Below are 27,379 nucleotides of genomic sequence, written 5' to 3'. Positions count from 1 at the left end.
TGTATATAAGTTTAGGCAGTGACTAACAGCTTCTGCAATGATAGAGAAGAAAATTAAACAAGATCGAGTTACAACAACCAATGAACCAATGCCCAATGGTTTCTTCTCATCAACTCTTTTTCCTGATCGTGTGGGTTTCTGTATCTCCTGCAACTTTGGGCCTGAATTTTCTCTTCAACTCTTTCAATTCCACTACCAACCTAAAGCTCATGGGTGATGCACGAGTCCATGACTCGTCTGTCATCAAATTAACCAAATCTTCTACCCAGAATTCCACCGGACGAGCTTTCTATTTTTCTCCGATCACCATGAACATAACTTCCAACAAGTCTATCTCTTCCTCCTTCAACACCTCGTTCGTCTTCTCCATCCTTCCCGAACAGAAAACCTCTTCCGACACAGGCTATGGCCTTGCCTTTGTTCTCTCCGATTCCATCTCAACCCATGGTCGATATTTTGGCATCTTCTCTGACACCAGTACTAATCCTCCTGTTTCTCCTCCTATAGCCATTGAATTCGATACCAGCGTAAACAAAAATTTTCATGATCCAGACAACAATCACGTAGGCATCAACCTCAATAGTGTCAAATCCGCTGAGACCCAACGGGCTGGGTACTGGGATTCCGCAACTGGCAATTTCGTCTCCATCAATATGCGAGACGGCCAAAACATTCGTGCTTGGATTGACTTCGTTGGACCCAGAAACGAAATCGTCGTTACCATTGCTCCTGCAGAGTTAGATCGACCCACCCAAGCTTTATTCACTTTCTATGATGTAACCATAGCTAACTACTTGTCACCCCATATGTTTATTGGGTTCTCGGCATCTACGGAAACCTCTGCAGAGGCACAGAGGATACTAGCTTGGAGTTTCAGTAATGAAGGCACCACAAAAGACATAGAGACGGCCAAATTGCCAGTATTCCGGACATCAAATTCGTCGTCCTCTTCGTTTTCTGCTCTAGTAATAACGGGAATTTCAATTATTTGTGTCCTCTGTTTGATTGGAATCTTATTCGTAACTTACTGGGTTTGGAGAAAAAGAAAAGCAGAGGAAGAAATGATCGAGGAATGGGAACTTGAGTACTGGCCTCACAGATTCTCTTATGGGGAGCTCAGAGAAGCGACAAAGGGGTTCTCAAAGGACGAACTATTAGGTGCAGGTGGGTTCGGGGAGGTGTTCAAGGGGATTCTAGCGAACAACACAGAAATTGCAGTCAAGTATATCAACCATGACTCAGAGCAAGGGCTAAGGGAGTTCATGGCAGAGATCTCAAGTATGGGAAGGCTTCAACATAAGAACCTGGTTCGCATGAGGGGTTGGTGCAGAAAAGATAATGCACTGATGCTGGTTTACGATTACATGCCAAATAGCAGCCTCAACCATTGGATCTTCAACAAACACAAAAAGGTTTTAGGCTGGGAAGAAAGATGTAGAGTATTGGCCGATGTAGCAGAGGGCTTGAACTATCTTCACCATGGTTGGGACCAGTTGGTGCTTCATCGTGACATCAAGCCTAGCAACATTTTACTGGACTCGGACATGAGAGGAAGACTGGGAGATTTTGGGCTGGCCAAGCTATACCAGCATGGGCAGGCACCAGGTACCACAAGGGTAGTGGGCACACTAGGCTACCTAGCGCCAGAGTTGGTGAATGTTGGGGCAACGACGTCGAGCGATGTGTATAGCTTTGGTGTGACAATCCTGGTTGTTGTATGTGGGCGAAGTCCAGTAGAGATGTGTTGCAACGATGGTGATGAGGATCAGGAAGTGTTGTTGGTGGATTGGGTAAGGAAGTTGAATGGGCAGGGGAGGATCTGTGAGGCTGTGGATCCAAAAATTGCCAAAAAGTGTTGTGAGGGTAGTAGAGTTTTGGATGTGGAAGTGGTGTTGATGTTGGGGTTGGCGTGTTGTAATTCAAACCCTCAGCATCGGCCGACGATGAAACAGGTGGTTGCAGTGGTGATGGGTGCAGTGGAACAAGGGATGGCATTGGCCTGGTTGCAGAGTCTACTTTCGGAAGAATTGGGGAAGTTTCAAGGGCAGCGTGGTTTGATTTTGGGAGATGATGAGGTGATTGATGTTAGCAGCGAAGCTGATCGTGTTAGTCATGGAGAAGACAAATCACGTTTGTTGCATGGGCATCATGTTAGTTTCTCCAGTGATGCTCAACATTACAGTGTTCTATCAGTATCTACCTCTCACTCTGCTTCTGCTTCTGCTTCTGCTTCTCGTTCTCGTTCTCAATCTCACCCCAACCTTAAAAGTGAAACTACTTCGTGTACGTTCACCTGTATTTGACACATATGAAACTGTACATGGGAAGCAAAATGATCCAACATAATGGGAAGAGTTATCAATTGTTTCATGCCCATTTTACAAATTCCTAACTGGTTTTTTTTTCAAAAAAATGTATGTTCTATTTTCCCCATCCCCCCCTCCACTGTTTAGGTCTGCAAGTTTCATTGAAGGAGCATTACTTTGTCGGTTCAATAGAGAGCGACATGAAAAAAGCATCTACACGAATTTTGCAAAATATCAGCATGAAATGAAGAAGGGCCAACCAGCCAGCAATTGAATGAAGCAATTGTTTGGCGTCTTTCTTTTTTTTTTTAAAAAAAAAAAAAAAGAGGGGGGGGGGGGGGAAAGGAGGGGGGGGGGGGGGGGGGGGGGAGGAAGGGGGGGGGGAGAGGGGGGAGGGGGGGGATTGTTGGGGGGGGGGGGGCCGGGGGCTGGATTTTTTTTTCTTTATTCTTATCAAACAAATTCTTAGGCGATTATTTGTTATTTATATACGAAATTTGGGCCAAATATAAGGTTGATTGATTGAAAGACATAAGGTAATTAGGTAAAATTGATTGAATAATTGAAAGTCAAATTATAGTTGATTGAAATTGTTGTGTCTAGAACTTCTTCGAGAGCCGGATATTGAGATGACCACCTTAAGAGCTCTCCAACCAAATTGGAATAACTGAGATGCCTGCACACACAAAGAAAGCAAGAACGGTCCGGCCTAGTTTTGGCTGGGGAACCGCCTCCGACGCTCAAATCAGCCTAGGTAACAATAATGGTTCTTGAGAGAGTTCTCAAGAACGTAATGAGTAAGTACTAAGATGAAAGTTCTCGTTACCTTTCTCCATGTTGGAGGTAGGTTTATATAGAAGTTACCTGGAGGCGGCGATTCCTTAGATTCCGGATCGATAGTTGAGGAGTGAGTGGAGTAGTGGAATAACGGCTCCTTCTTTGTCGCACCTGATAACGCCGTTATGCTGACTCACCTCCCCAATTCTCGGAATAGATATGCTGAGTATTTATGCGTAACTAACTCTTCTTGACTTAGTCAAGAGAGTCTTCTGAGAAATGCTAGAGTTGGATATTTTTCTCAAGTGTGGCACTTCTCCGACGAATAAATGAACATTCCCAAGAGGGAGGTGTCTCTCTCGAATGAGGCCCTCGGGACCTTCTTCAGGGATGAGGTGAGCCATCCCACATGGGAGGTGTCTCTCCCGAATGAGACCCTCGGGACCTTCTTCAAGGAAGAAATCAGATAACCAAGAGAGGTGTATTTGTCCCGAGTGAGGCACTCGGGACCCTTTATGAGGGAAGAGATGCATCAACCCGAGGGAGGTGCATCTCTCCCGAGGGGGGGTGCATCTCTCCCGAGGGGGGTGCCTCTCTCCCGAGGGGGGGAATCGGGACCTTATTTCCCCACAACATAAATTATAAATTCCTAATTAGAAATCAAATCTTTATTGGAATGTATCAAGTAACTAGACAAGGTTGATTGAAATACATAGTTGGAAATCAAATCACAAGTAATGTTGATTGAAATTATAATTAGAAAGTAAAAATGTAATTTAATTTATAAGATAAAGTTGATTATAATTAGAAAACAAATTGTTTTGAAATGCATAAAGGTAATTAGGTAGTGCCTATTTTGTTATATGAGTCTAGAGATTTTAAATCTATGAAGTCATAATTTATAAAAGTAAATGTTTGGTTGTGGAATGAAATCTGTGGATTCATCCTAAAAAATTATTTGATCGAGGTGATTTTGTGAAATCTCTAGATTTCACCCTTTACTCATAAATCTACATATTCACGTTTTTAATGTAAAAAGGTGAATCTCTAGATTTCATGAATCTAGAGATTTTTACAACAAAACAGGTATAATTCTCAGATTCATGAATCCAAGATTTCGATTCATATAACCAAACAGACCCCTAAGATTGTTTTGTACCAAAAAAAAAAAAAAAACTAAGTAAGTTTGATTGATTAAACCCCCTACAAAATGTATATTTTATCTCTCAAAATAAATGATATATTAAAAATTTATATTTAATTTTATAGAGGAAACGATATTTGACCGAGATCCTGGTCAAATTTTGCCGAAATCTTCAGATTTTGGTGATTTCAATAATCACTCAACCCCTATGTTTCGGGGAAAAATCGCATCTTATTAGTTAACTTAACACGAGGCTAAGAGACTATTAAAAATCAAAATCAACTCTTAATACTTTTTTCTTAGAATTGCGAAATAAAACGGGAATTGCCAAAAACAGTTGCCAAAAGTTAGAATCAGATTGGCTGATCCAGTTAATGTGACTCCAATATGCATGGAAGTGGGCCATAATCACTACTCAACTAATCTCTCCTTGACTTATATATGTATAATTTTAAACGATAAATGTATGACCATGATGCTTTCAAACTTGGAGCACTTTAAGAATGATATAAAATCTCTAACTAGGGGTGATGGTCATGGACGAATTATTTGACCAAATTGTATTGGACAGATTACTAAAATAAAATTGGTTCATTTAGGCAAATAATTACGGATATGAATTAAGACTAAATATTTTTGACAAAGACGATAGTGGTATCAATATCTCATGGGCTCTACATTTCTCTTGCTTATTTAAAAGCCCATCAATAAAGGAAATGTTGATGTTGCTTTTCGACGTAGGGGTACGGATGTTCGCATTGGTGGTTTATTTCGCGATTTTGTAGGTCGTTTTATTGGTAGTTTTGTTACAAGGGTTCGGTCAAGTTGTGTCCTTCAAGCAGAACTTGAAGCCATTTGCCAAGATTTGGAGCTGGTGGTGAGTAGTCATCTCTTGCTACTACAGTTGGAGTCGGATTCCCGGAAAGCAATAGAGCTTTTGGATCCATGTTGTGCAGATTGTGGGAGGTTTGGTCATTTAGTTGAGCAGTTTGGTGTTTTGCTGCATGAGATGGTGAGTATGTGATACGTATATGTTGGACGTGTTACTAATAAGGCTGCTGATTGAATGTATAAATTTCCACTCGATCTGGAGTGCTCTTGGATGTTCTCCATGGGTTGGAGGAGATCTTTCAGGCGGATTGTGATGCTGCTTCCTTTTAGTATCTCTTTGAGTCCTTGACCCCATTATTTTATTATAAAAAAAAAAAGTAAAAAAAAGAAAGTCCATCAATATACAAATGACAATACAGTCTGGCACCCTAATTGCTTGTAAGATCCTTTGTAACTTCATCAATGTTTTTATTTTGTAATAATCATCTTATATTGTTTTTTGCCCAAAAAAAGAAAAAGAAAAAACAGTATCATCTTATGCAGAGGAAATAAGGTTCGAGTGTGCATTCCATCGCGTCTTCTTCCCTTGATATCTCATGATTCAATCAATGTAATGACGGTCTAAATGTGAGATATGTACTTCACTACCTCCTTTCTGTAGAAGATTTTAAGAGTTTTTTTCATGTTGTTCACTTAAGTTGGGCAAAAGTCTTGTCTCCCCCTTTAATTGGTATAAATTACATGCCGCCCACGCTGGCCATTTTGAGGAATTACAAGTTACCTACTTTGACCGTTATATTTTGTAAGTTTTAAATGTCAATGGACCAAAATACTCCTTTAGCACTATTAATGACAATAATGCCCCTCACTCATCCTGAAGTGAGCCTATATATCCATCACCGTCTCTCTCCACATGCTTATAACAAACTTGTTTATCGCTTGTGAGTCAGAACATGTTACTTAGGCCTTAGGGTTCCTCATTTGTGAAAATTGAGATTTTGCTCCGACGGACCAAAATGTATCGTATTGAAACAAGTTCCATGCTGACAGAGGGTTCCACGTGCGTCTCGGTGGTAATTTTTTAATTTTTTGGTAACTGCAATTTCGGTTAACCGTTACCACCAATATGCTGGCTGCTGCCTCGAAGTTGTGAAATGTCAGTCGACCACCAAAACCGAGTATTGATTCCAGACCACATGAGGGATTAGCCGATTAGGGATATATGGTAGCATGGCTTTGTCGCTCATTGAGTCCAGTTTCCTGATTCAAAATCCAAATTTCAAACGTCAAAAGTCATGCCACGTGTGAGGTCACCACAGAATCGTTAGTTAGTTCACGAATCCTTACCTTCCTCCACTCCAACAACGGCCGACTTTGAAAAGATTGCGTGTTGCCCTTAGGCGGCGATACGTGTCGTCATGTCGTGTCAATGATTCATGTCCAAGCTTTGCCACGTATCATGTTTCAAATGTTTGAGATCATTGGAATCTTTTTTGGGTCATGCTTGGGTCCTGCACATTAAATGCGTAGGACTGTCAAGTCACATACTATTAGCCATCAGATTGCTCGACCATTGAAATTCAACAGTCGAGATTCAATCTCAACCCATATTTCGGATATCGGATATGACAGTCCGAAATCTCGGCTCGACGGTCATCAAGCAATTTCGATCTGTTTTTGTTAGCTCTCATTCTCTCTCTCCATCTCCTTTTTCTTTTTTTTTCTTTTGATCTTAGAATAAACAAAGTCATGGATCCCAATCCTAGGGTTTCTAAAAGAAGAAAACGATAGTAAACGTGTTACCGATAGGTACAATATCGCATCTCGTTGAATATATTGCATCATTCTCTAACCCTCTCAGACCAAGCGCCAAGGATAAGATGATAACAAGTGGAGGCGATTGGTACCTTCCAGAAAATATATACATAAAACCAAAACGAAATAAATAATGATTTGAAATATATACATATATATGAGAGTCGGTGACGATGGATAACCATCTAGTCATGTAAGAGTGTGGGACCCGACATATGGGATATGGCCCAATGCTGCATGTTCAGCTAATTTGGACTGGTTACAAGGCTCGCGCAGCCGAAAGACACTATCCCAGTTAGCATATTTTGGCATTTGCTACCAAATTTTACCCTCAAAATTGTCTCTTTATCGGAATCGATGTGGATCTTCATCATTATTCATTCATTCATGAGGAACTTAATTTATGTTTTGAATAGAGTCAATTTATTGCAATGACATTAGATTAAATCAATCTAAAATGAGATAGGTTAAAGGATTTGACTAAATTCATTTTATTACGTTTTAAATTGACATTATACCAAGCATTGGAATTCTAAAAATGACTATCTAGGCGATAAATACCTAGAATATAATAAAAGCTATCAAAAAAATATTACTTGTCTAGAGTGAAGAGTTGTGTGATTCACTTGCATTAAAGAATTGTATTGTCATCTCAATTTTTAGTTGTTTGAATCAACTTGTTTTACTTTTATGGACATGTCCAACACAATTTGGTCTCTTTTTTTTGGTAATAGATTTGTCCATACAAATTTATTTCTATTACATAACAACTTAATACTATTTTGTATGATTGCCTTGAATACGAAAAATGATTGAAACTACAATGAGAATGGATTTCAATTGTTTGTAGAAAAACGAGATACTAACATTGCTCAATTAAATCAAACAATCCATTGATTCTTGAGACCTTTGTGTTTATTAGGTCATTTTAGGCGTCACACTTTAAATCTACAATTGAATTGTTCGAACTAACCTATGTATTTCATGCTCTGGATTAGCATAGAGGATATGGTTTATCGCACCAATTTGTACAAATGGTTTATATCTTGTACATCAATATGATTTTTTTTTTCTTCTTTTTCTTCTTGTATCTGAGAGGTTTATCCGGACCATGGTCCGACATGTAGGTCTGTGTCACCGTGTCGGACCATGGCGACACGGCGACTCAGGTGACATGTCGCCAGATGTCAGCCGACTTTTGGCAGGGGTTCGATGAAAAACCGAACCCCTGTTTTGAAGGGTATGAAATTTGACGTGTAGCCTAATTTGTGGCCAATAAACACATTTTTTTTTTGGTGTGAAGTTAATCCCTTCAAATAGAGGGAAAACACGTGGGGACACAATTAGGGTCGTCCAACCACGGAGTGAAAATAGGCCAACATGTCTCTTCTGAGATAGACATGGCCACATTGAGAGTGTTATTTTGACCTAAAACATCACCTAATCTAAAGTTTATGATTAACACGTGTCCGACTATATGCGGACAAAACTGGAAGTTTGGAAAATTCATATAAACTAATGTAAATATGTAAACAGAACACAAATACACAACTAGTAAATAGATGTACTAAAGTTTACAATCCATTATACAATTATGTTGAATATGGCTCATGCTTCACATATTGTTGTCGACGGACACAAGGGTCCCGCTCCCCAGTGAGTGGGCGGGGGTCCGGGGAGGCCGCCCCGGCGGGGGTGTGGGGGCAGCGCCCCCGGAGCCTGTAGAGGTCCTTTGTCACTTTGTCAAAAATCGAATGAAAAATCGGCAAAAAACGAATGAAATTATATATGCGAATGTAGCGATATATCCCCGATTTTTTTGGCGATATATCGACATTTTGGTGATATATTGTAAATATCATGTCGCTTGGGGGAGCGTTTCACCCCCCAGCGACACGGCGATATATCGCCCTGTGTCAGTGATATATTGCTGACACAGTGTACCATGATCCAGACCAGCTTTTTTGCATACATCGATTACATCCTTAGAAGGTGTTTTGTCATCCATATGCAAGGATCGAACCCATGACCTCTCCACTAAGAAGTATGGATCTTACAACTCTACCAATCCTGCATTCACATTAATATGATAATATTAAGGAATGACGTCAAATCCTTTACCCTCATGAAGAGATAATTTTTCAACCCATATAATTAGATTATTGACCTGTGTCCAATCTTAAATTAAGTTTATTTTTAGTAAATTACTATTAAGCGCCAGAAAATAGAAAATCTTGCTTGAGATTGTACATGAGTATAATGTTTAGTTATGTGAAAATGAAAATTTCCTACCATGTGGATAGAGAATCTAATCTTGCATATCCTATACCAAAATAGATTTTATTTTCTCATACTAAATTTAAGTAGACATGATCCATATGGTATTATTATACGATTGGATTGGATTTGATATTGATTAATTTTACCTCAAAATTGACTATTAAAATAATGAAATTCAATTTTCTCTCCCCCATTTCTATCTCAACGGATACGCAACACTCTAACAATAGGTTGTAATGATTTATAACTTTATATGATATTCAACCGAATATATGTTTTTTCCCAAGCTTTTAGAGCATCGTATGATGATTTTAACCATGTAATTAGTATCTTAATTATATTTACCCGTTAAGTTCCTTGAAGAATACGGCTTGTTTTCTCCCTATTGGTGGGGCCGTGGGACCCTTTCAACGTAAAATTTCCTACCATCTTCTCCGTGTTAAGTTAGCGTAATTATAACATTCTAAAACAGCCCATATGATGGCATCTAATTGGAATATCTTCCGGGTATTCTTTTAGGTTGCGTGTTCGAGGGGATTTCAAAACGGGATTTCAAACTATAGATTTCAAATATGGCATATTGTTTGGACCATTTTTGATCCGGATTTTGGGTTTGGCTGTTTGCCTTGGCCGTTTCCCCTCTCTCCTTTGGGTTCTGTTTCTCTCCCCCTTTCTCTTTTGTTCCGTTGTCTCGCTCGTCCGTAAATCTTCCTTAATCAGAATTAGAAGATTGCCACGTGGAATGACTAGCATTGAATTTAGAAAAGAAAAGCAATCTCTCTCTTTTTTTTTTTTTCTTTTTTTTTTCAGTCCTCGCGTGTGGGCCCATTAAGAGGTCGGTAATGTTCTACTGCGAACTGTAGGATCTCTCTCGCGGAAACCCCCAGAGGGGCCAAAATCTCTATAAATAAGCGAGGTAGCATGAGAAAGAGAGGCTTGAAGGCGCCACTCGAGAATCGCTCCCTTCTTTTAGCCTTCAATCCCAAATTTCTTCCTTTTTTTCCGGTTTTCCCTTCAACTTTCATATTTTGATTACCTCGGAAACTCCTTCTGTTTGACCTAAAAAGCCAAGAACTCTTGAGAAGCATGGACGTCGCTATCAAAGCACCGAATCTGAAGTTCCTATGTAGTTACGGCGGCAAGATTCTCCCCCGTTATCGGGACGGCGAGCTTCGTTACGTCGGAGGACACATCAGAATCCTTTCCGTTGATCGTTCCATTTCGTTTGCAGGTTTGTTCATTGTTTCTCTTCTCTTCTAATGTGTGTCGTATTTCCGAATTTTGTTTTTCGTTTTCGAAATTGAGATTGAGAATGCTTGGATTTGTACAGAATTAATGGTGAAGGTTGGAGAGTTGTGTGGCTATTCCGTAAGTCTGAAGTGTCAGTTACCGACGGAAGATCTGGATGCCTTGGTTTCCATTACCTCAGATGAGGATCTTGCTAATGTTATAGAGGAATATGATCGTGTGAGTATGTGCCGGGACAAGGCGGCACTCGTCGCGGCTTCTTCTCCGTTGAAGATCAGAACTTTTTTGTTTCCAAAATTGGTGAAAAAAGTCTCTCCTCCGCCGTCGGCCATGTCCAGTGTCGCTGATGCTGCGTCCCGTTCGCATCTTTCTCGCTTGGTTGCTCACCGCTGCGTCAATCACGCTTACACGCCGGTCGGATTTCCAGTCCGCTTCGAGAAACCGGCGAGGATTCACCGTGTCTATCATGCTGAAGAGACTCCCAGGCATTCCTCTTATCTTGTGCACAACGGAAATCACTGGCAATGACCTAAATTTTACACCGGAGAAAAGGAAGAGTAGAAATTTTTGAAACAGAACAACAACAAGAGAGATAGATAGGAGACAATGAAAAAGTGGATTAAATTTTATGATGTATATGACTGTAAAGCCTTAAAAATTGGATTCGCGGATCCAAGGCCGTAATGGATTTTTTTATTTTGGTAAGAGGCCATTAATGGATTCGAGCCTTCAAATTTTTCTGGAACCACTGTTGCAGGGCGTCGTTAATCTCGATCGCGGTGTCGACGTTTCGGTTCCGTTAATTGCCGTTACATCCTGCGAGTCGGTTTTTGTCCCGTTGCGTTTGTCGTTGGTAGCCGTTATACTTTTCCGTTTGTTCACCCGTATATCGCGTTGGAACGTGCCTGGTCGCCTCCATCCCATACAGTTTTTTTTTTGTTTTTGGGGGAAGTCGCCCTAAATAGTTAAAAAAAACTATTATATTTAGTTTTTATTTGTAAAATGACATGGATTTATTTTTTGAAAGTGAACTGATTAATTTTGATTTTCTGTTTGCAGGTTGACGGAGGATTCCCTTTAACAATATGTGTATGATAAACCGTATCTAATTGATACCTTCAAAGGTTCCATTGCCCTAGAGGTCAAACGAAGAAGCTGTAACTTCAAGTCGAACAAGGTATGGTGAGAATGTTTCAACTTTTGATGATGGTAAAAGATGCAGTATTGCTGGAGTTTGGAAGGGAAAAAGGGGAAAAAAAATATATAATGGTCCCAGGCCTTAATGATCCACAGCTAATAATTTTTTATGTCCATAAAAAATAAAAATTAAGGGAATTAATGAAACTAATAATCAGGGAAATTTTATTACTGGAGCAACAGGTCCCATCATGCATGAGTGGGATACAAAAGGTGAAATGCTTTGATGCCGCTTAAGGTGAAAAGGAGACAGAGAAGAAAAGAGGAGATGATATTGGATTCATATGTCACTGAAAATCTAGAATAAATAACTTCAAAGAGAGGGAATAAAATAAAAAGGGACACCGACTTATCAAAAGGTGGGAGAGGAGAAATGAATAAAGAAATTTGACTGAAATGTGGAATAAAATGAAAAAGAGACACCGAATTATCAAAAAGTGGGAGGAAATTCTTGAGGGTATTTGGCTCTTAATTACATATAATATTCTAATACAAAAGGTATTCATTGAATTTATTCTCAACCTTGAATTAGAATATTAGACGTAACCAAGGTTCGATATGTCGACTCATGTCGCCGTGTCGGACCCTGGCGACACGGCGACATGAGCGACATGTCGCCAAAAGTCACCCAACTTTTGGCAAGGGTTCGATGAAAAATATAACCCCTGTTTCGAAGGAGTTCTCAGGTCATTTTGACCTGAAATTTGACGTGTAACCTAATTTGAGGTCAATAAACACATTGGGAGTGTTATTTTGACCTAAAACATCACCTAATCTAAAGTTTATAATTGGCACATGTCCAGCTGTATGCGGGCAAAATTGGAAGTTTGAAAAATTCATATAAACTAATGTAAATATGCAAAGAAAACACAAATACACAATTAGTAAAGAGATGTACTAAAGTTTACAATTCATTATACAATTATGTTGAGAAAGGAGATGTATGGTTCATGCTTCACATAATGTTACCGACGAACACGGAGGCCCTATGTCACCTTGGCAAAAAATGAACGAAAAATCGGCGAAAAACAAACCAAATGTTGTTATATATGGCAAATTTAGCGATATATCGCCGACTTTCGACTTGTCGGCGACATATCGCCGACACAGGGCGATATGTCGCCTACTTAAAGTTTTATCAGTGTCGCTGGGGGGTGTCGTGTCGCCCCCGAGCGACATGGCAACATATCGCCCTGTGTCGGCCATATGTTGCCGACACAATGAACCATGGATGTAACTAAGTCTTATAATTAACTGAAAATTCATTAGGAAAAGAGACCTAAACTATTGTACTCTAACAGAAATAAAAAAATTTAATATATATAAAACCACTGTTTGAAAAGAAAAGAATTTCCCTGCTAGTTAAAGGGACCAATTAAGCCCCAGTCTCCTCTCGGGTCTTGTCTAACTATTTCTTGCGCAAGACAAAAGGTTGGTCTCTATTCAAAGTCATGTTAATGGAAAAATCTCGAAGGTTGTTTGCTGATCTGAAGTTTGAATGAAAGGTTTGGGACGTCAGGTCAAATACAAACAGTTTATATTGTCCATTTCGACCCATTAGTTTTTGGTCCTGACCACTCCTGATTCTAACATGTATTCTGTCAATATTACCTTCCATCTTCACACTCACTAGCTATATCATATTATGATCCATACATTTCAGGCCACATATTGAACTTTGTGCCGATAATAAGGTCATTCCAATTTTCACCCAAAAAAAAAAAAATCACCATAGTGATTTGAGTTGATTCACGCTACCTCTGACCTTAGCATTTAGAGATATAACAAATCATTAAGTGGTTGGGATTATTTAATTGTTGATCGTGGCTTCTTTGAACTTTGAATTTTTTTTTTTACTTTTCTTTATTCATACTTTGCTTGGTTAATATCACAATGAGGTAGGGAAAAAGACAGTTATTATCATATAATTTGCATCCTTTGTTCACATGTGTTAATTCTATAATCTAATTTAGTCGGATGTCGTTTCTCATGAGGTTCATGCATCTTCCTCATTCTTCTCTCAAAAAAGCCTTCATGTAAAATGTTTAAGCATATTAGTAGTTGCTTCAATCAATATTGAATCTTTGATCATTTTCAAATCTTCATTTTGCTAAATAAGACATTTTTTTCTTGAGTTCAACCTTGATAGCAATATTTGACCCCCCAAAAAATGGAAAAAAGGGAAACATCCTAACATTGGGGTTGGGGTCTCCATCTACCAAATTTCAACCACATTTAAAAGGTAATATGTACCATGCCAATAAGAAAACTTTGTCTATTACAAAAAAAAAAAAAAAGAAAAACTTTGTCATATTTTCTAGATTATTTTTCTGTGACTGAAAAATAAAGAGTAATCCGAAGTTAAAGGCTTAGGTACAAGTAAAGTCCGGGGAAGTTGGGGGGGGGGGGGGGGGTTGAGGACTTGAGGTTATTATGCTATGTAGTCTAACCTCAATAATTTTCTTTGGCTGAAAAAAACAAGAGAAATATCAATCAAAACAAGATGTATAGCCCACGCTTCCACAAGTGGGACTTAAAATAAAAATTTTTAGAAAGTTTAGCCTATGTTTCATCTTATAAATTTTCAATCAATTTTCAGGAAATTAAAACTTCAATTTTAATCAAGTTTCAAACGGAAATGATAATTACCTCAAATAGAAACATCTATACCTTTACACCGAAGGTGAGGATTAATGTCTTCTTTCCCTGGAATGTAAAACATGATTCAGAAACAGATAAGCATGACAAGGATCATGTTTTGTCACCTTGTTGAATGATTTAAATATAAAAGATGGAGAGTCTATATATCTCTCGATGTACTGATATATCACGCATCAAACCAATTAGAGATTAGCAAATAATATGTTAATCAGAAAATAGAGAGACTGAGTGAGTGATGGGTATGTACAGTCCTTTTCCTATACAAGATATTAATAGACGATAAAGGGGACCAAATTTGGCCAAGGAATTTACAAGAATGGAAAATAATGGCCTTTAATCACTTATCCGATCCCAAGGCTGACAAGGAAATAGATATATAATGTCATAATGATGATCAGTCTTGACAATATCAGGAGTTGGAAACCTCATAAATACAATAAATATCTGCACTTTTGCCTCAAAGTTGAGGATTAATGTCACGTTTTCCTCTGAGAGTGAAAAAAATTTAAACAATCTAAATGATGATTTGGAACCAGATAAGTATGACTAGGATCACACACAATATAGTCTCTATCAATACTGAGATGGACGGTTTTGGATTGAGGGATTCGCCAGCTGTTGCAACTAGATATCCATGAGAACCTGGATTCAATTTGAAGTGACAGAGAACTCCATTTATCTTCATATGACATTGCTATGGAAAAGGGATGGTAATTGACCAAATGATCTGAAGAATATCAGCTTTATCTTATCCATAAGTTACCATTTTCTCTATTTCATTTCCTTCCTGAAGACAACTCCTTCTGGGAAAGAGAGTACAGACAAGGATTACATTAACCTCTACACACAACTTTTCTTTGGAATTACCAGAGAGGAAGACTAGGCATTATCACAGCATATCTAGAGTAATTAACCAGAAGGTATGTAAACTACATTAATTACCACACATTGATTTGGAGAAACTTTGGCTTGACAGATTCAACCACCTCTTACTGTTGCTAAGGAATGGTGGTAAGAATACGACCAGTTACAGTTGGGGATGAAGACATACCTGAAAAGTCAATTATCCAGTTGGTAATCTACCTTCTTATGTTGATTGATCAGGTAATCTATATTGCTGAAAAAGTTTGGTCATCTGATCAGAAACCAACTGAATTATGTTAATTTCCCAAGCATCATTTGTCCTGAACCATGAAAGAGGGTTACAGAGCTCTAAAAGTCAGGGAAGAACTGTAGGTCTCTGCCGATTTGACTATATAACAACCAAGCCTGATTCCAATCAAGCACAACTCTTTCATTAGTTTGACTGATTCTGATTATGTAGACCCTTAACCATATATGTACAGCAGAATCTAATCTACATATGAAAAAGGAGAAGTAAAACCCAGGATCGAACAAGCATTATTAGTTCCCTCCCAACTAGTTGACAGTCCAAATTACATCTCTTTCATTCACAACAACCATTTCAGTCCCTGCGAATGCCTACAATGAAAGAAGACCTCTTTTGTGATGGGTGAAGGAAAACTGCCTCCTCTTATTACAAGATTGAACCTATTCTCTAATAACACAGGGAAGTAATGATAAAAGTAATTTCAACATAAGGTTTCAAAAAAATGTCACCTTCAACATAAGGATGAAGCAGTGTGGTGCTGCATAACCATTGGCGATTTATCCTCAGCAGAGCATAGATATGGAGATGTTGAGGTTTTGTTCCATATTACTTTTGGTTTGCTTTTACAGGACCACCTTCTCCACATTATTCATCAAAAAGGTTAAAGTATTCTATCCTTATAGCTGAACTTCACATCTTAACAACTTGGTGCCCTGCTTCCAATTCTGTCAAGTCATTGAACCATATGGGGCACTTTCATCCTTTTGCAAATAAAAGCTACAGACTGAAATCAAATAGGGCATATTATCAGAAAATTAAATATGACCTCTGTATTTCTCTCTTGAAAATGAAACTGTGAATACACGGCTCATTATATAGGAAAGGCTGGTGACATTGATAACAAACATCCAGTCATATCCAATCAGAAATCAAATACATGGTAAATGGAAAACTGCATAAATGGAACTAACATATTCCTCATGACAGAAATCTTTACAAACTACGAAATATACCCCTGCAGCTCTAATTCCTTCATGTTCTAATAAGCAAAATGGAAAACCTTCTGGAACCCACCTATCCAAACTTCTTTAAGGGTTTTCAGTGCGTGACAACTTTTGGTGCCCTTATTCACTTCCCATTTGCAGGACCAAAGGATAATCAAAATTTTCAACTGGGAGGTGAATTTTCATAATGAATCTAACAAAGTAGTGTTTTCCAATCTTCCAAACAGGGGATATCAGAATCATTTGGACCAGATGAACAACAGGTCACAGAGAAAGATGAGTAGAATCAGCTTTAGTCACTCTGAGTCTGAATGACCAAGCAGAGAAGAGAAATTTGCATAACAAGGCTGCTATACTGGAAGATGCAAACAATTACCAAAATGCTATAGAAATCTTGAACATAATGGACATGTTCAAAGCATATATCCTACTTTGAGGAATGAAGAAGTTCAACAACACATATGCCTAACAAAGGGTCATGCATTACTCGAGTGCGACAGATTCCAAAGGATCAGCTTCAAAGATTGCATAATATAACCTATTTATTTGCTACAATTTACTGGTTTCCCGTTTGAACTCATCACCATCTAATTACTTCACTGGTTTCCTGTTTTAACTCATCACCTTCTGATCACTTTACTGGTTTTCATTTGAACTCATCACCTTCTGATTACTCTGAATTGTGAGCATCATCATCATCATTGTAAATCTTCTCTCATTTTCCAGTCATTTTCATGATCAGGTCAGTATGACTCTTCCGGAATCATTACATTGCCAAAGAGAGAAGAGGTTCTCAAGTGACACAAAAGACATGATAACGAAACTGTCCAGGTGAAAATGAATTTAGAAGGCTTACAGGTGTCAATGGGCTAGGGTTGGGCAGGGCTTAGGATTTTACATTAGCCATTAGTGCTTCCATTAAATGAAATTAGTCAGAAAATCTTGTCTATCATCCTCACTACCAATAATCACCGCATGAGCAGAGACCATCTTTAAAATGATGAAAGCGGTGAATGTCCCTTACAATGATGACACGACTCACAATCTTAGAGATGAATTTGATTGCACTATGACAGTCACCACATATCCGAAGGTTCTTTGTTATTCGAATTGGAGTTCCTGGAACCGTATTAATGATGCCAAATGCAATGGCTAGCCTCTCACTGTGGTAGGACAGTGCCACTTCTTTTGCTTCATCTTCAATATCATGAAGCACAAAATCCGTTGAGGGGACATAACCCAAATGTCTCATTGGAGCAGCCAACTTTTTCAGCAATGCATAAATACTATCTGATTGAGGATGGGACCTATCACCAACTCCAAATTTGTAGACCTGGTTGTTAAACTCTATCAAGCTGAATCCCTGAATCTTGTTAGTACCTTTTCCAGCCATTATCTCTCTCACCCTCTCAACTTCCCTCCATCTTGATTTAGCAGCATAGATGTTGGAAAGTAGGACATGATAACCAGCATGAGTGGGGTCCAAACTGAAGATTTTATCTGCAACTCTCTCTGCTAAATCTAGATTACCATAAATTCGACAAGCACCTAGCAGTGATCCCCAAATACTTGAATCAGGTTCTATTGGCATATTCTCAATAAGATTCTCAGCTTCATATAGTCTCCCAGAACGGCCAAGAAGATCCACCATGCAAGCATAGTGCTTGAGTTGTGGCACGATTTTGAACTTCTTGCTCATCAATTCAAAATAGCTCTGGCCTTCTACTAACAAGCCAGAATGGCTGCAAGCAGAGAGAAGAGAAGTGAAGGTGACATGATTGGGATTCACACCTGCTGCTACCATCTGCATAAAAAGATCAATAGCCTCTCTGCTTTGACCATGAATTCCATAACTAGCAATCATTGCGCTCCAACAGACAACATCTTTCCCCATGGTTTGATCAAACAAAGAGCGGGCCAAATCCAAACTCCCACATTTGGCATACATGTCCATCACTGCAGTTGCAACCAATATATCGGATTGAAAACCTGTCTGGATGGCATAATTGTGAAACCACTCACCTTTCCTTAGAACACCTAGATTGCCACAAGCCAACAAAACACTAAGGAGACTCACCCGATTGGGTTTCACCATTGAACTTCGCATGAGATGGAAAAACTCTAAGGTCTCACTATTGTAACCATTGTGGGCATACCCAGAAATCATGGAAGTCCATGAAACCAAGTCTCTTACACCCATTCTATCAAACACCAAACGGGCAGCTTCAACATCACCGCATTTCGTATACATATCGACCAAAGCAGCATTAACAAACAGATCGTTACCGCAGTTGAAACTAATCAGGTGTTGGTGTAATTTTTTCCCTATCTGCAAATTGGATAATCCGGCACAAGCGTTGAGAGCGAAAGGGAAAGCAAACTTGTCGGGACTGAGACCCGAAAGCAACAGCTTGGTGTACAGTTTCAAGGACTGGAGAAACCGACCTTGCGTGACAAAACCCCTTATGATGACATTCCATAGGAAGCTACATGGGTTGAGTATCCGCTCGAATATGAGATTCGCAGAGTCGATGCAGCCGAAGGAGACATACAAGGTGGCAACTTTGGTCGATAACAGAGAATCGTAGTGGAGACCGTAAATGATAAACTTGGAATGAATTTGCTTGAGATGGTTTAGGTGGGAGCATCGTTGCAATAAAGATGAAGTTTCGACAGCACGATTACTTGTTCTGTAATTGTGGAGGAAGAACTCAGTTTGTTTTGAAGTGTCGATAGAGGTACGAAAGGGGCTACAACAACTCACAAGAAGTGGATGAAAATGGAATGGTTTACGGAGACCAAGGTGGTGGACTCTCATCCAAGCATTCCTAAGGTGTGGGTGGTTACTGGATTCGTCGCCGGCGAGTTTAACTTGAATCAAACTCTTGCAGCTTCGCTGCACTCGCTTTGGCTGACTGCAACATAACAACACCACCATTTACCCAAAGAACACAGAACCAGAACCGTCGATCCATTTTGAATTTCCTTCTGTTGTTTCCTGGGCCATAAAGACCATACATGTCTCGTTAGGGACCAGCCAGCACGTCTGAAAATAAGGTAGGGATTATAGGCCCAGGCCCAGGCCCAGGCCCACTAGATTATGTCCAGTGAACAAAAGGTGGAGTTCGATCGGTTAAATGAAAACCACCCCCACCTTAACTGTTCCCAAGTTCCAACTTTCAATACCGTAATTGCCATTGTCATGCCGTTCTAATACTCCCCAGTCCCATGTAAAACCACTGGCTGATTTTATAGGGGAAACTTCGCCACTAAGAAAACTCCATACTCCATCTTCCGTATCTGCTATAAATTGACCATTCTCTCCAACATCAACAGTTTGGCGGTAATGTGTCTTTCTTCTTCCTTTGCTATTTTTTTATTGACTTTACTAAATTAGTTACGTTCATCAGTTAGGACTTAGGAGTTCGTCACTAAAAGCTCTATGATTCTAAGTAGATTTTTTGGATAGAAATATTTTTTTTTAAAAAAAAAAAAATTATTTATTTAAAAAAAAATCACAAGACAATTTACAATAAAGAAAATCAAACATTAAACTATGCTTATTACATTATTAAGGTTATATTTGACCATGGAAATCAAAAGTGTTGGGGTGCACTAATGAAATATGATGTTTATCTATGAAAGTTACTTAATGGGCCACCAACTCATCTTAGTGAAAAAAAATATTTCTTAACTCTTTTTGCTTTTGGATTTTGATTTGGAGTATTTACTGCCAATGGTCAGTATTTGGTCAAATAAATCAGACAATTATAAAAGAAAATATAAGGGTATACATGTAAATATAAAAATTTATTTGTCAATACAGAGTTGTTTGAGTGAAATTTTATTTTAAGTATTAAAAAAAATAAAAATTACATTTAAATGTTTACAATTTTCAAATTTACAAATTAAGTCAAGGATGAATGTTTCTATGATTCAATCTTGCCCTTACCGTACTTTGTCTAAATAAAGTGTGGTTTATCAAGGAGAAATAAATCTGCTAATACTAATAGTTATTTTTGTTGATGTAGAGTAATTTTTTTTTCAAGGTCTTTAAAGTCATTAGTTCAATATCTCCATTAATATTTCTACAAAAAAAAAAAAAAAATCTCCATTAATATTCAGTTTCTATTTCTCTTGATCATAAAGAAATTATATGGTTCAGGAAACCCCAATACTATTTAGTTCCCATCTTTTTATTCACAGATGCATGGTAAGATTTAGCAAAACATCTCAAACTCGTGCTGGAGAAGAGAACTTGATATTCTAAAACAGTCCCAGAGTAGGAGAACCAAACCAACTTCCTTTGCAGACTCCGTGCCCCTGAAGTTTCTATTTGGAGCCCTAGAAAATTTCTCGCTCTCTCCATCTAACCAACATTATTTTTATTAGAGGGCAAATGTCTGCAACAAGAATTCGGTTTGAAAATTTAGGAATCAGATAAAGTCATGGATTTGATTTGTAAATTTAAAAACTTTTAAACCACTAAATGTAAAAATAAATTTTTATAATTACGTATATACTTTTGTATTTTTTTTTTTTTTACAACTGTCTGATTTATTTTTCCAATCCGTCATTACAATCGGTTTAATCTTTGTCCAAGAAAAAAAAAAAAAAAATGTCGGTTTAATGGGGATGAGGGCAATTCGGTAATTTGAGGCTGCGCGCGTTACTTCGCTCGCTTAATTCTATGAGATATGGTTAATGGAGATTCATTGACTTTGTCGCAGTTTTCTTTGGGGTTTTCTTTGGGGACAAGGAAAGAAAACTAAGGTCGCTCTATATCGAGAGGCAAGAGCTACTTCAAACTGTTCATCTTCTTCTACTTTCTCTACATACAAAGGTTAAGGGAAAGGGTTGGTTCACGGACATAAAGCTACAAATTCGGAACTCTTCCTCTTCTTGTTATGGGAGCCGATTAAGGCGGGTATGCATTTGGACCGTCCAGGCGTTTTACCCTAAATCATACTGATAATTTCTTCAGTAATTGGTACGCTGATCATCTCGATCGGTGTATATTTCAATCATTTCTCTTCATTTCTCAAATCTCTTTCGAGATAGGTTAGGGCTTCTTGTTTCTTTCGTCGTCTCCAATTTCGCTATTTAAGTCTCTGCGGCTTTCTTGAACGGTGATCAAAATGTCTGATCTAGTGATCAAGGTAATTCTTTCTCTTTGATATAGTTTCTTGATTTCTTGTTTGATTTCTTGCTTGATTTCTTGCTTTTCTGGCTTTCCATTTTTGTGCGATCGACTTTCTCCTCCCCCTCTCTGGTATTCCCATCATATTCTGTGGCGTACTTTTGTAGCATAAATGGCAATTTCTTTTCGATCATCTTTGTTACTGTAATGTTGTAGCGCATCATTTTTTGACATATTCTCATATTATCTAATTTTTCTCCTACATTACGAACTTATTTTCCTCTGTCCTTTTCTCATACCTGAAATTTTTTATTTTTTATTTATTGATAATTGATAATTTCCTATTTCCTATAATGGTGGAAAAAATTATTTCTCTTTTATTGGATATTGGATCAAATACCTTACTTCTGATTGTCTGCATAATTAAATCCGAGCATTAATTATCGGGTAATTAGTCTCCTGTCTGTTCCTGAATCATTGCAGGGGTGTTACAAGGATAAGTCTCGCCTTCTATGGACCATTTCCAATTATCTTTTGTTTAGTTATGTGTTTTGGTGGCCTTTTTGTTTGAAAATCAATGATCAGGGATCCCAGAAAATGCTTATTTCACCCATAGCCCCAACCCAAAAAGATATTGGTTTTTCAAGTTCAGCTAACAATGTTTAAGGGATTCCAAGTGAAACTTCATTTAATTTTTTTTCTTCCTTCGAAAGTTCTGGTTATTTAAGCTCAACCTGATAAATAATTTAATGGGAAGGCCTTACAATAGCAATGAAACAAAATGTAGGTTGGTAGGAGTGGTTTTGAATATTGACAACAGCAACTTTGTTTCTCTTGGCAAAAGTGAAGCTTATGTGTGTGTGTGTGTTTTTTTTCTCTTTCTTCTATGAACCAATAACTATTTGTTTGTGAGGATTGTATTTCATTTAAAGATGTATTAGACATTTTTAAATGTGCGTAGTCAGGCATCCAGGTTGTGTCTTGGATCCAAGGCGACATAAAAAAATGTTGGATTTTCATGAGTGTGTTCAAATTTGATGTATGGCTTATCTAGACCATGCCCTTCTTTCCGCCAGTCAGAATGGACATAGTATCAGCCCGTGTGCCAGAAGAGATGCCTTGTGACATTTGGGAAAATAAGAAGTTTTTGACGATGATAATAATATATAATAATAAATTGTGTGGCAGCATGTCTCTTAGTTCTTTCTCTTACTGGAATTTGCTTCAGGTGAAGTATGGTGACACACTGAGACGCTTTTCTCTGGTTGTCAAAGAGGATGGCTCTGTTGATCTCAACATGGCCCTTTTGAGTTCGAAGATCCTTAGCCTGTTTAAGTTAGCTCCTGATGTGGATATTATCATAACATACATTGATGAAGATAAAGATGTTGTAACGCTTGTTGACGATGATGACCTACATGATGCCCTTAAGCAGAATCTCAATCCGCTGAGAATAAACGTATTGCTGAATAGTACTAGAGCTGGAAGATATGAAACAAGATCTGGTGGTACTTCAACCCCCACAAGGTCACCTCGCATCCAGGTTCCTTCATTCTCATACATCAATTCTGGTGTTACTGAAGTCCTCAAATCTGTGCCAGAGCCATTCCGTGATGCACTTTCAAAGCTCTCCACTGATTTGGCTGCAAAGGCTGCATCGTCTGGCCCGGTACTAAATGAGCTTGTTGAGGTTTTGTCTAAAGTAGGACTCAACTCCATCGGATCAGTTTCCTCGTGTAATGATGGTATGTTTCCAAGTACACTGGGTGGGGCTGCTGACAACCCGATTGCTTTCAAGGCCACCGAAGGTCCAGAATCTTCAAAAGAATCAGCACCTGTTCAGAATCCTAATATTGCCAATACAACATCAGCAGATGAAAAAAAAGTTTGTGAGGGTAGTAATGTTAATAGGGATGTGGGGCTCTTAGCTCCTAACGCTGCTAGTACTGTTGTTGATCTGAACCTAGATCCCATAGATTCTTTTCCACCAATGTTTCCTACACCCTACTCTGGAATTGATACCCATTGTACTACCAGTGTCATTGGTGGAGATAATAAGAAGCAACTCCCTGCCAATTTGGAGTATCCTTGCTCATCACAGGTTGTTTTGAAGCCCCAGAGCAAATGTCCATTCAGTTGGCAGACCTTTGGGTATCCTGCAGATGCTGTTCCTCCTGGCGGGTACAAGAGGAGCTACAACCACGCTGATAGTCTGGGCAGAATATTCCACAAGGGAGTCAGGTGTGATGGTTGTGGGGTGCACCCAATAACAGGCCCCCGGTTTAAGTCGAAAGTGTAAGATTGATGAAATTGCTATAGTTCTTGTTCTCCTTTGTAAATAAACTTGTAGACTTACTGTTATTTGTAATACTAATAAATTACTTTGGGATATCATTTTGCAGGAAAGAAAATTATGACCTCTGCGGCATCTGCTATTCGGAAATGGGCAATGAGGCTGAATATATTAGAATCGACCGTCCAATACCATATCGGTCTCCCCGCTTCCTTAAAGAATTCTTTGATGCTGTATGCTGAAACATTTACCTATTAAATTTTATTTATTTTTATCTACATTTTTCTACTGGGTACCTATTTTGCTTTTCCTTGGTTTCAGCATTATCAGCTTCCAACCCCACCCTTCCCGCAAGGTGGTGGAGCAAAACCATTTCGACCAAAGCTTGATTGTCGCTTCATTCAAGATGTCAATGTCGTTGATGGGACTGTGATGCCCCCCGGATTCCCATTTAAGAAGATATGGCGGATGAGTAACTGTGGTGCTACCTTGTGGCCCCATGGAACACAGTTCGTGTGGATTGGGGGCGACCAGTTCTCTGACAAGTCATCTGTGGAGTTGGAGGTTGTACATCATTTCTTGCCATTTTATGTTATTGATTCCGTCCATCTGGGCTTTAATAGTCTATAGTCTATTGGTAATTGCATATGATCCTTCGCAGATTCCAGTGGGTGGCTTCCCTGTGGACAGGGAAATTGACGTTGCTGTTGATTTTAGGGCTCCTCAACTCCCTGGTCGTTATGTGTCATATTGGAGGATGGCATCTCCCTCAGGCCAAAAGTTTGGTCAGCGTGTTTGGGTTTTGATCCAGGTGTCATAAATACCCCCCTTTTCTCCTTATTCTTTTAGTCTTTTGAGGAGTAAATTTTTATTATTGACTTATTAGTTGTCCTCACATTGGTGCAGGTTTATGGTTCCCAAGAGCATTCTGTTGCTAGTGATTTGCAGGGCTTGAACTTGAACTTGCCCCCTGAGAGCAATGGGTCAAAAGTCACTGGGATTATTGATGTGAATATTGAGCCTTTGGATAGTAGCCAACAAGAGTCTGGCTCCTCTAAAATGGGAAAGGAATCGGTAAAGCCTCCTTTACATGAACGGCCAAGCAAAGATCAAGCACTTAAGTTCCCCGTAAATGACAGCTTACTTGTTGGCAGTGGTGCTTCTATTCCTGTTGTTCCAGTTGCACCCACTTCAGTGTCATATCCAATTATTGATTTCTCTGAAGGGCCTTCTGAACCTTCTCCAGTGATGAATTTGGTAACATCAGCTGAAGAGACCAACTCTGATGTTCTTGAGCAAACCCTCTTGAAGGAGCTTGAAGAGATGGGTTTTAAACAGAGTAAGTTGAACAAGGAAATCTTGAGGAAGAATGAGTATAACTTGTGGCGGTCGGTTGATGATCTCTGTGATGCTGCAGAGTGGGACCCAATCCTAACGGACCTGCAGGAAATGGTAAGATTTTCTTATGAGTTTTGACCCAAAAAATACAAAAAGCTGCGTCTTTGGTATACACATGTTTACATTATAAAGCAACGTATTTGTAGAGTAATCAATAGATGAAGCTGCCTTCTGGTCATTTACTACTTTTTCTCCTGTGTACCCACCACCCTCATGGTGGGAGCTTCAAGGACTAAAAAGATTTTTTACCCTATGGGTTGCTACTAATTCTTGGTTGTGTTGGCAGGGTTTCTGTGACAGAGAGACAAACAAGAAGTTGTTGATTAAGAATGGTGGAAGCATAAAGCAAGTTGTCTTGGATCTTATCAATGGAGACAGAGCTTAGAAACGTCCCTCCCTGCCTTATATAGTGGATAGTAGTTGCTAGGGTATAGTGAGCATGTCTCTTTTGTTAATGTTAGAAGCTTATAATCTGAGCATATAGCTTAGGTGTGGACTGTTACTTTTAAGCCTTCGGACTCTATTAAGCTTCTATGAAGTCATATATGCAAATATAGCCTTTGTGAGGTTTACTAGATATTGAACAGTTGCAGTGACTGGTGATATATTTGACTCTATTTTCTACTCCTCAAGTTAAGCTTTGTCTTTCTACGTTTCACACCTTCAGCCTGCCTAGAATCCTGACTGATGCTAGATGGGTATCGTCTGATACCGATGGTTGGCTGATATGGAAGGTACGTCGGTTAAACCGTCGCTGGTATTAATCTTTTTTAAGGGTACAAAATTTTCTGTTCGTGTCCAATTATGAACTTGGAACTGTCTGCTAAAACTGTCTGCTACCTGGTGTGATGCGTTTAACAATTTGATGGCAACTCAACTTTCCTTTCCACCCTCTTCGGTGCCACTTACCTCTGACTTCCCCCCCACCACTCCCAAACAAAACTGAGATTGCCGTTTCAAGCCCTTGTTAGTACTAAAATCAGAGGATTTTATTGTTAATTTTCGTTGCAGCGCAATATGAGGGAGGACGAAAATCTAAAAAAAAGGTGCTATCTAGTTTGACTAGTTTTGCTTTCTTTTGTTCATAGAAAGGGGCTGTGCTCTGTGTGCTTGTATGTACTTCTTTTTTAGCAATAAATGCATTTATTCGTCTAAATAAAAAGTTTGGCCAAGTTCAAATGGTTGGAAAATACACTACAACAACCATGAGGGGAGTTTGAGTAAACTTTGACCAAGTTCAGAGAGTCGGAAAATACACCACAACAACCATGAGGGGAGTTTGATTCGTGATGATTTGAATGGTTTAGGTATGACCAATCTGTATGCAAAACAAATTTGCTTTCTGATATCCAATGCCATTTTTATAAGGACTAGTTTAACTTGACTGCATGAAGAGGTGCCTCTATCAAGTTCCTACCTCAATCATCATGACATTAGGCCGAGCTATACAATTGCATCTCAAAATTACCTACTCTGTAGGAAAATGTAGTCTGTTGCGTAAGTGAAACTAACTGGGGTAGGTACATGAAGCATGACGAGTAAATTTTACTTTACTGGTTTTGTAACCAACTTTTATTTTTATGTTTTTTTTGAAAATTGATCCACTGGGTGAACTTGAAAGGAGTTTGATACCATTAAGATATAGTATTGACTTGTTGACAATGACTAATACCTTTTAATGAAGAAATCAAGATTCAATAAGAGAAGAAAGTGAAGAGATAACGATTTTATAAGACAAAAAGGGTTGAATGGCTGTAAACATATAGAATGCTTCAATTGATCCAACTCAGCCCATGATGGATTTTTCTACTTATCCATATCTAGATCTTCTTAAGTAGAAAAACTGATCCAAGAAAAAGCCATATAACAACAAAAAGGAGAGAAGGGTCAGCTTAGAAAAATATTAAAGGGTTAGGTTCATACTGGAGAGGTATAACTCTACATTACCAGACAACCATCTAGTGGCCATTAATAAAATTCTTTGTGTGTGGTTTTCCCCAAGATGCCAAACTTTGGAAACGACGAAGGCAGCCAAAACTGGGATATAGAGATAATGTGAAAGGCGTTTGGAATCTCTCAACAAATCAGTAATTGTATAATTGTATCCATTTTATCTCTCTTCGAAATGAAAGACATTCATTCTCTATTATATGAACTTGTACTTCTGGAGTTTT

At 38.7% G+C, this 27,379-nt stretch overlaps 2 protein-coding genes and 2 pseudogenes across 2 annotated transcripts; 3 read left to right on the top strand and 1 right to left on the bottom strand.

Moving 5' to 3' along the window:
- Nucleotides 1-2,538, top strand: LOC149020742 (L-type lectin-domain containing receptor kinase S.1 pseudogene; annotated as a pseudogene).
- Nucleotides 2,539-10,076: 7,538 nt separating this feature from the next.
- On the top strand, nt 10,077-12,045 carry LOC149020741 (RAF-like serine/threonine-protein kinase PRAF). The gene is made up of 2 exons (XM_089146983.1): nt 10,077-10,384; nt 10,484-12,045. The coding sequence occupies exons 1-2, from the start codon at nt 10,240-10,242 to the stop codon at nt 10,927-10,929; spliced, it is 591 nt and encodes a 196-aa protein (XP_089003109.1). The 5' UTR covers nt 10,077-10,239; the 3' UTR covers nt 10,930-12,045.
- Nucleotides 12,046-16,204: 4,159 nt separating this feature from the next.
- Nucleotides 16,205-19,337, bottom strand: LOC149020740 (pentatricopeptide repeat-containing protein At2g01510, mitochondrial pseudogene; annotated as a pseudogene).
- Nucleotides 19,338-21,107: 1,770 nt separating this feature from the next.
- On the top strand, nt 21,108-25,810 carry NBR1 (ubiquitin-associated (UBA)/TS-N domain-containing protein / octicosapeptide/Phox/Bemp1 (PB1) domain-containing protein). The gene is made up of 7 exons (XM_089148958.1): nt 21,108-21,533; nt 22,743-23,809; nt 23,917-24,040; nt 24,129-24,371; nt 24,469-24,618; nt 24,714-25,259; nt 25,492-25,810. The coding sequence occupies exons 1-7, from the start codon at nt 21,513-21,515 to the stop codon at nt 25,588-25,590; spliced, it is 2,250 nt and encodes a 749-aa protein (XP_089005084.1). The 5' UTR covers nt 21,108-21,512; the 3' UTR covers nt 25,591-25,810.
- The last annotated feature ends 1,569 nt before the right edge of the window (nt 25,811-27,379 follow it).

This window comes from Hakea prostrata, chromosome 3 (assembly GCF_041222555.1).
Source record: "Hakea prostrata isolate BN-2017 chromosome 3, UWA_Hpros_2, whole genome shotgun sequence".
In the NCBI taxonomy this organism is placed as follows: Eukaryota; Viridiplantae; Streptophyta; class Magnoliopsida; order Proteales; family Proteaceae; genus Hakea; species Hakea prostrata.
This window is presented reverse-complemented; position numbering and strand designations above follow the sequence as displayed.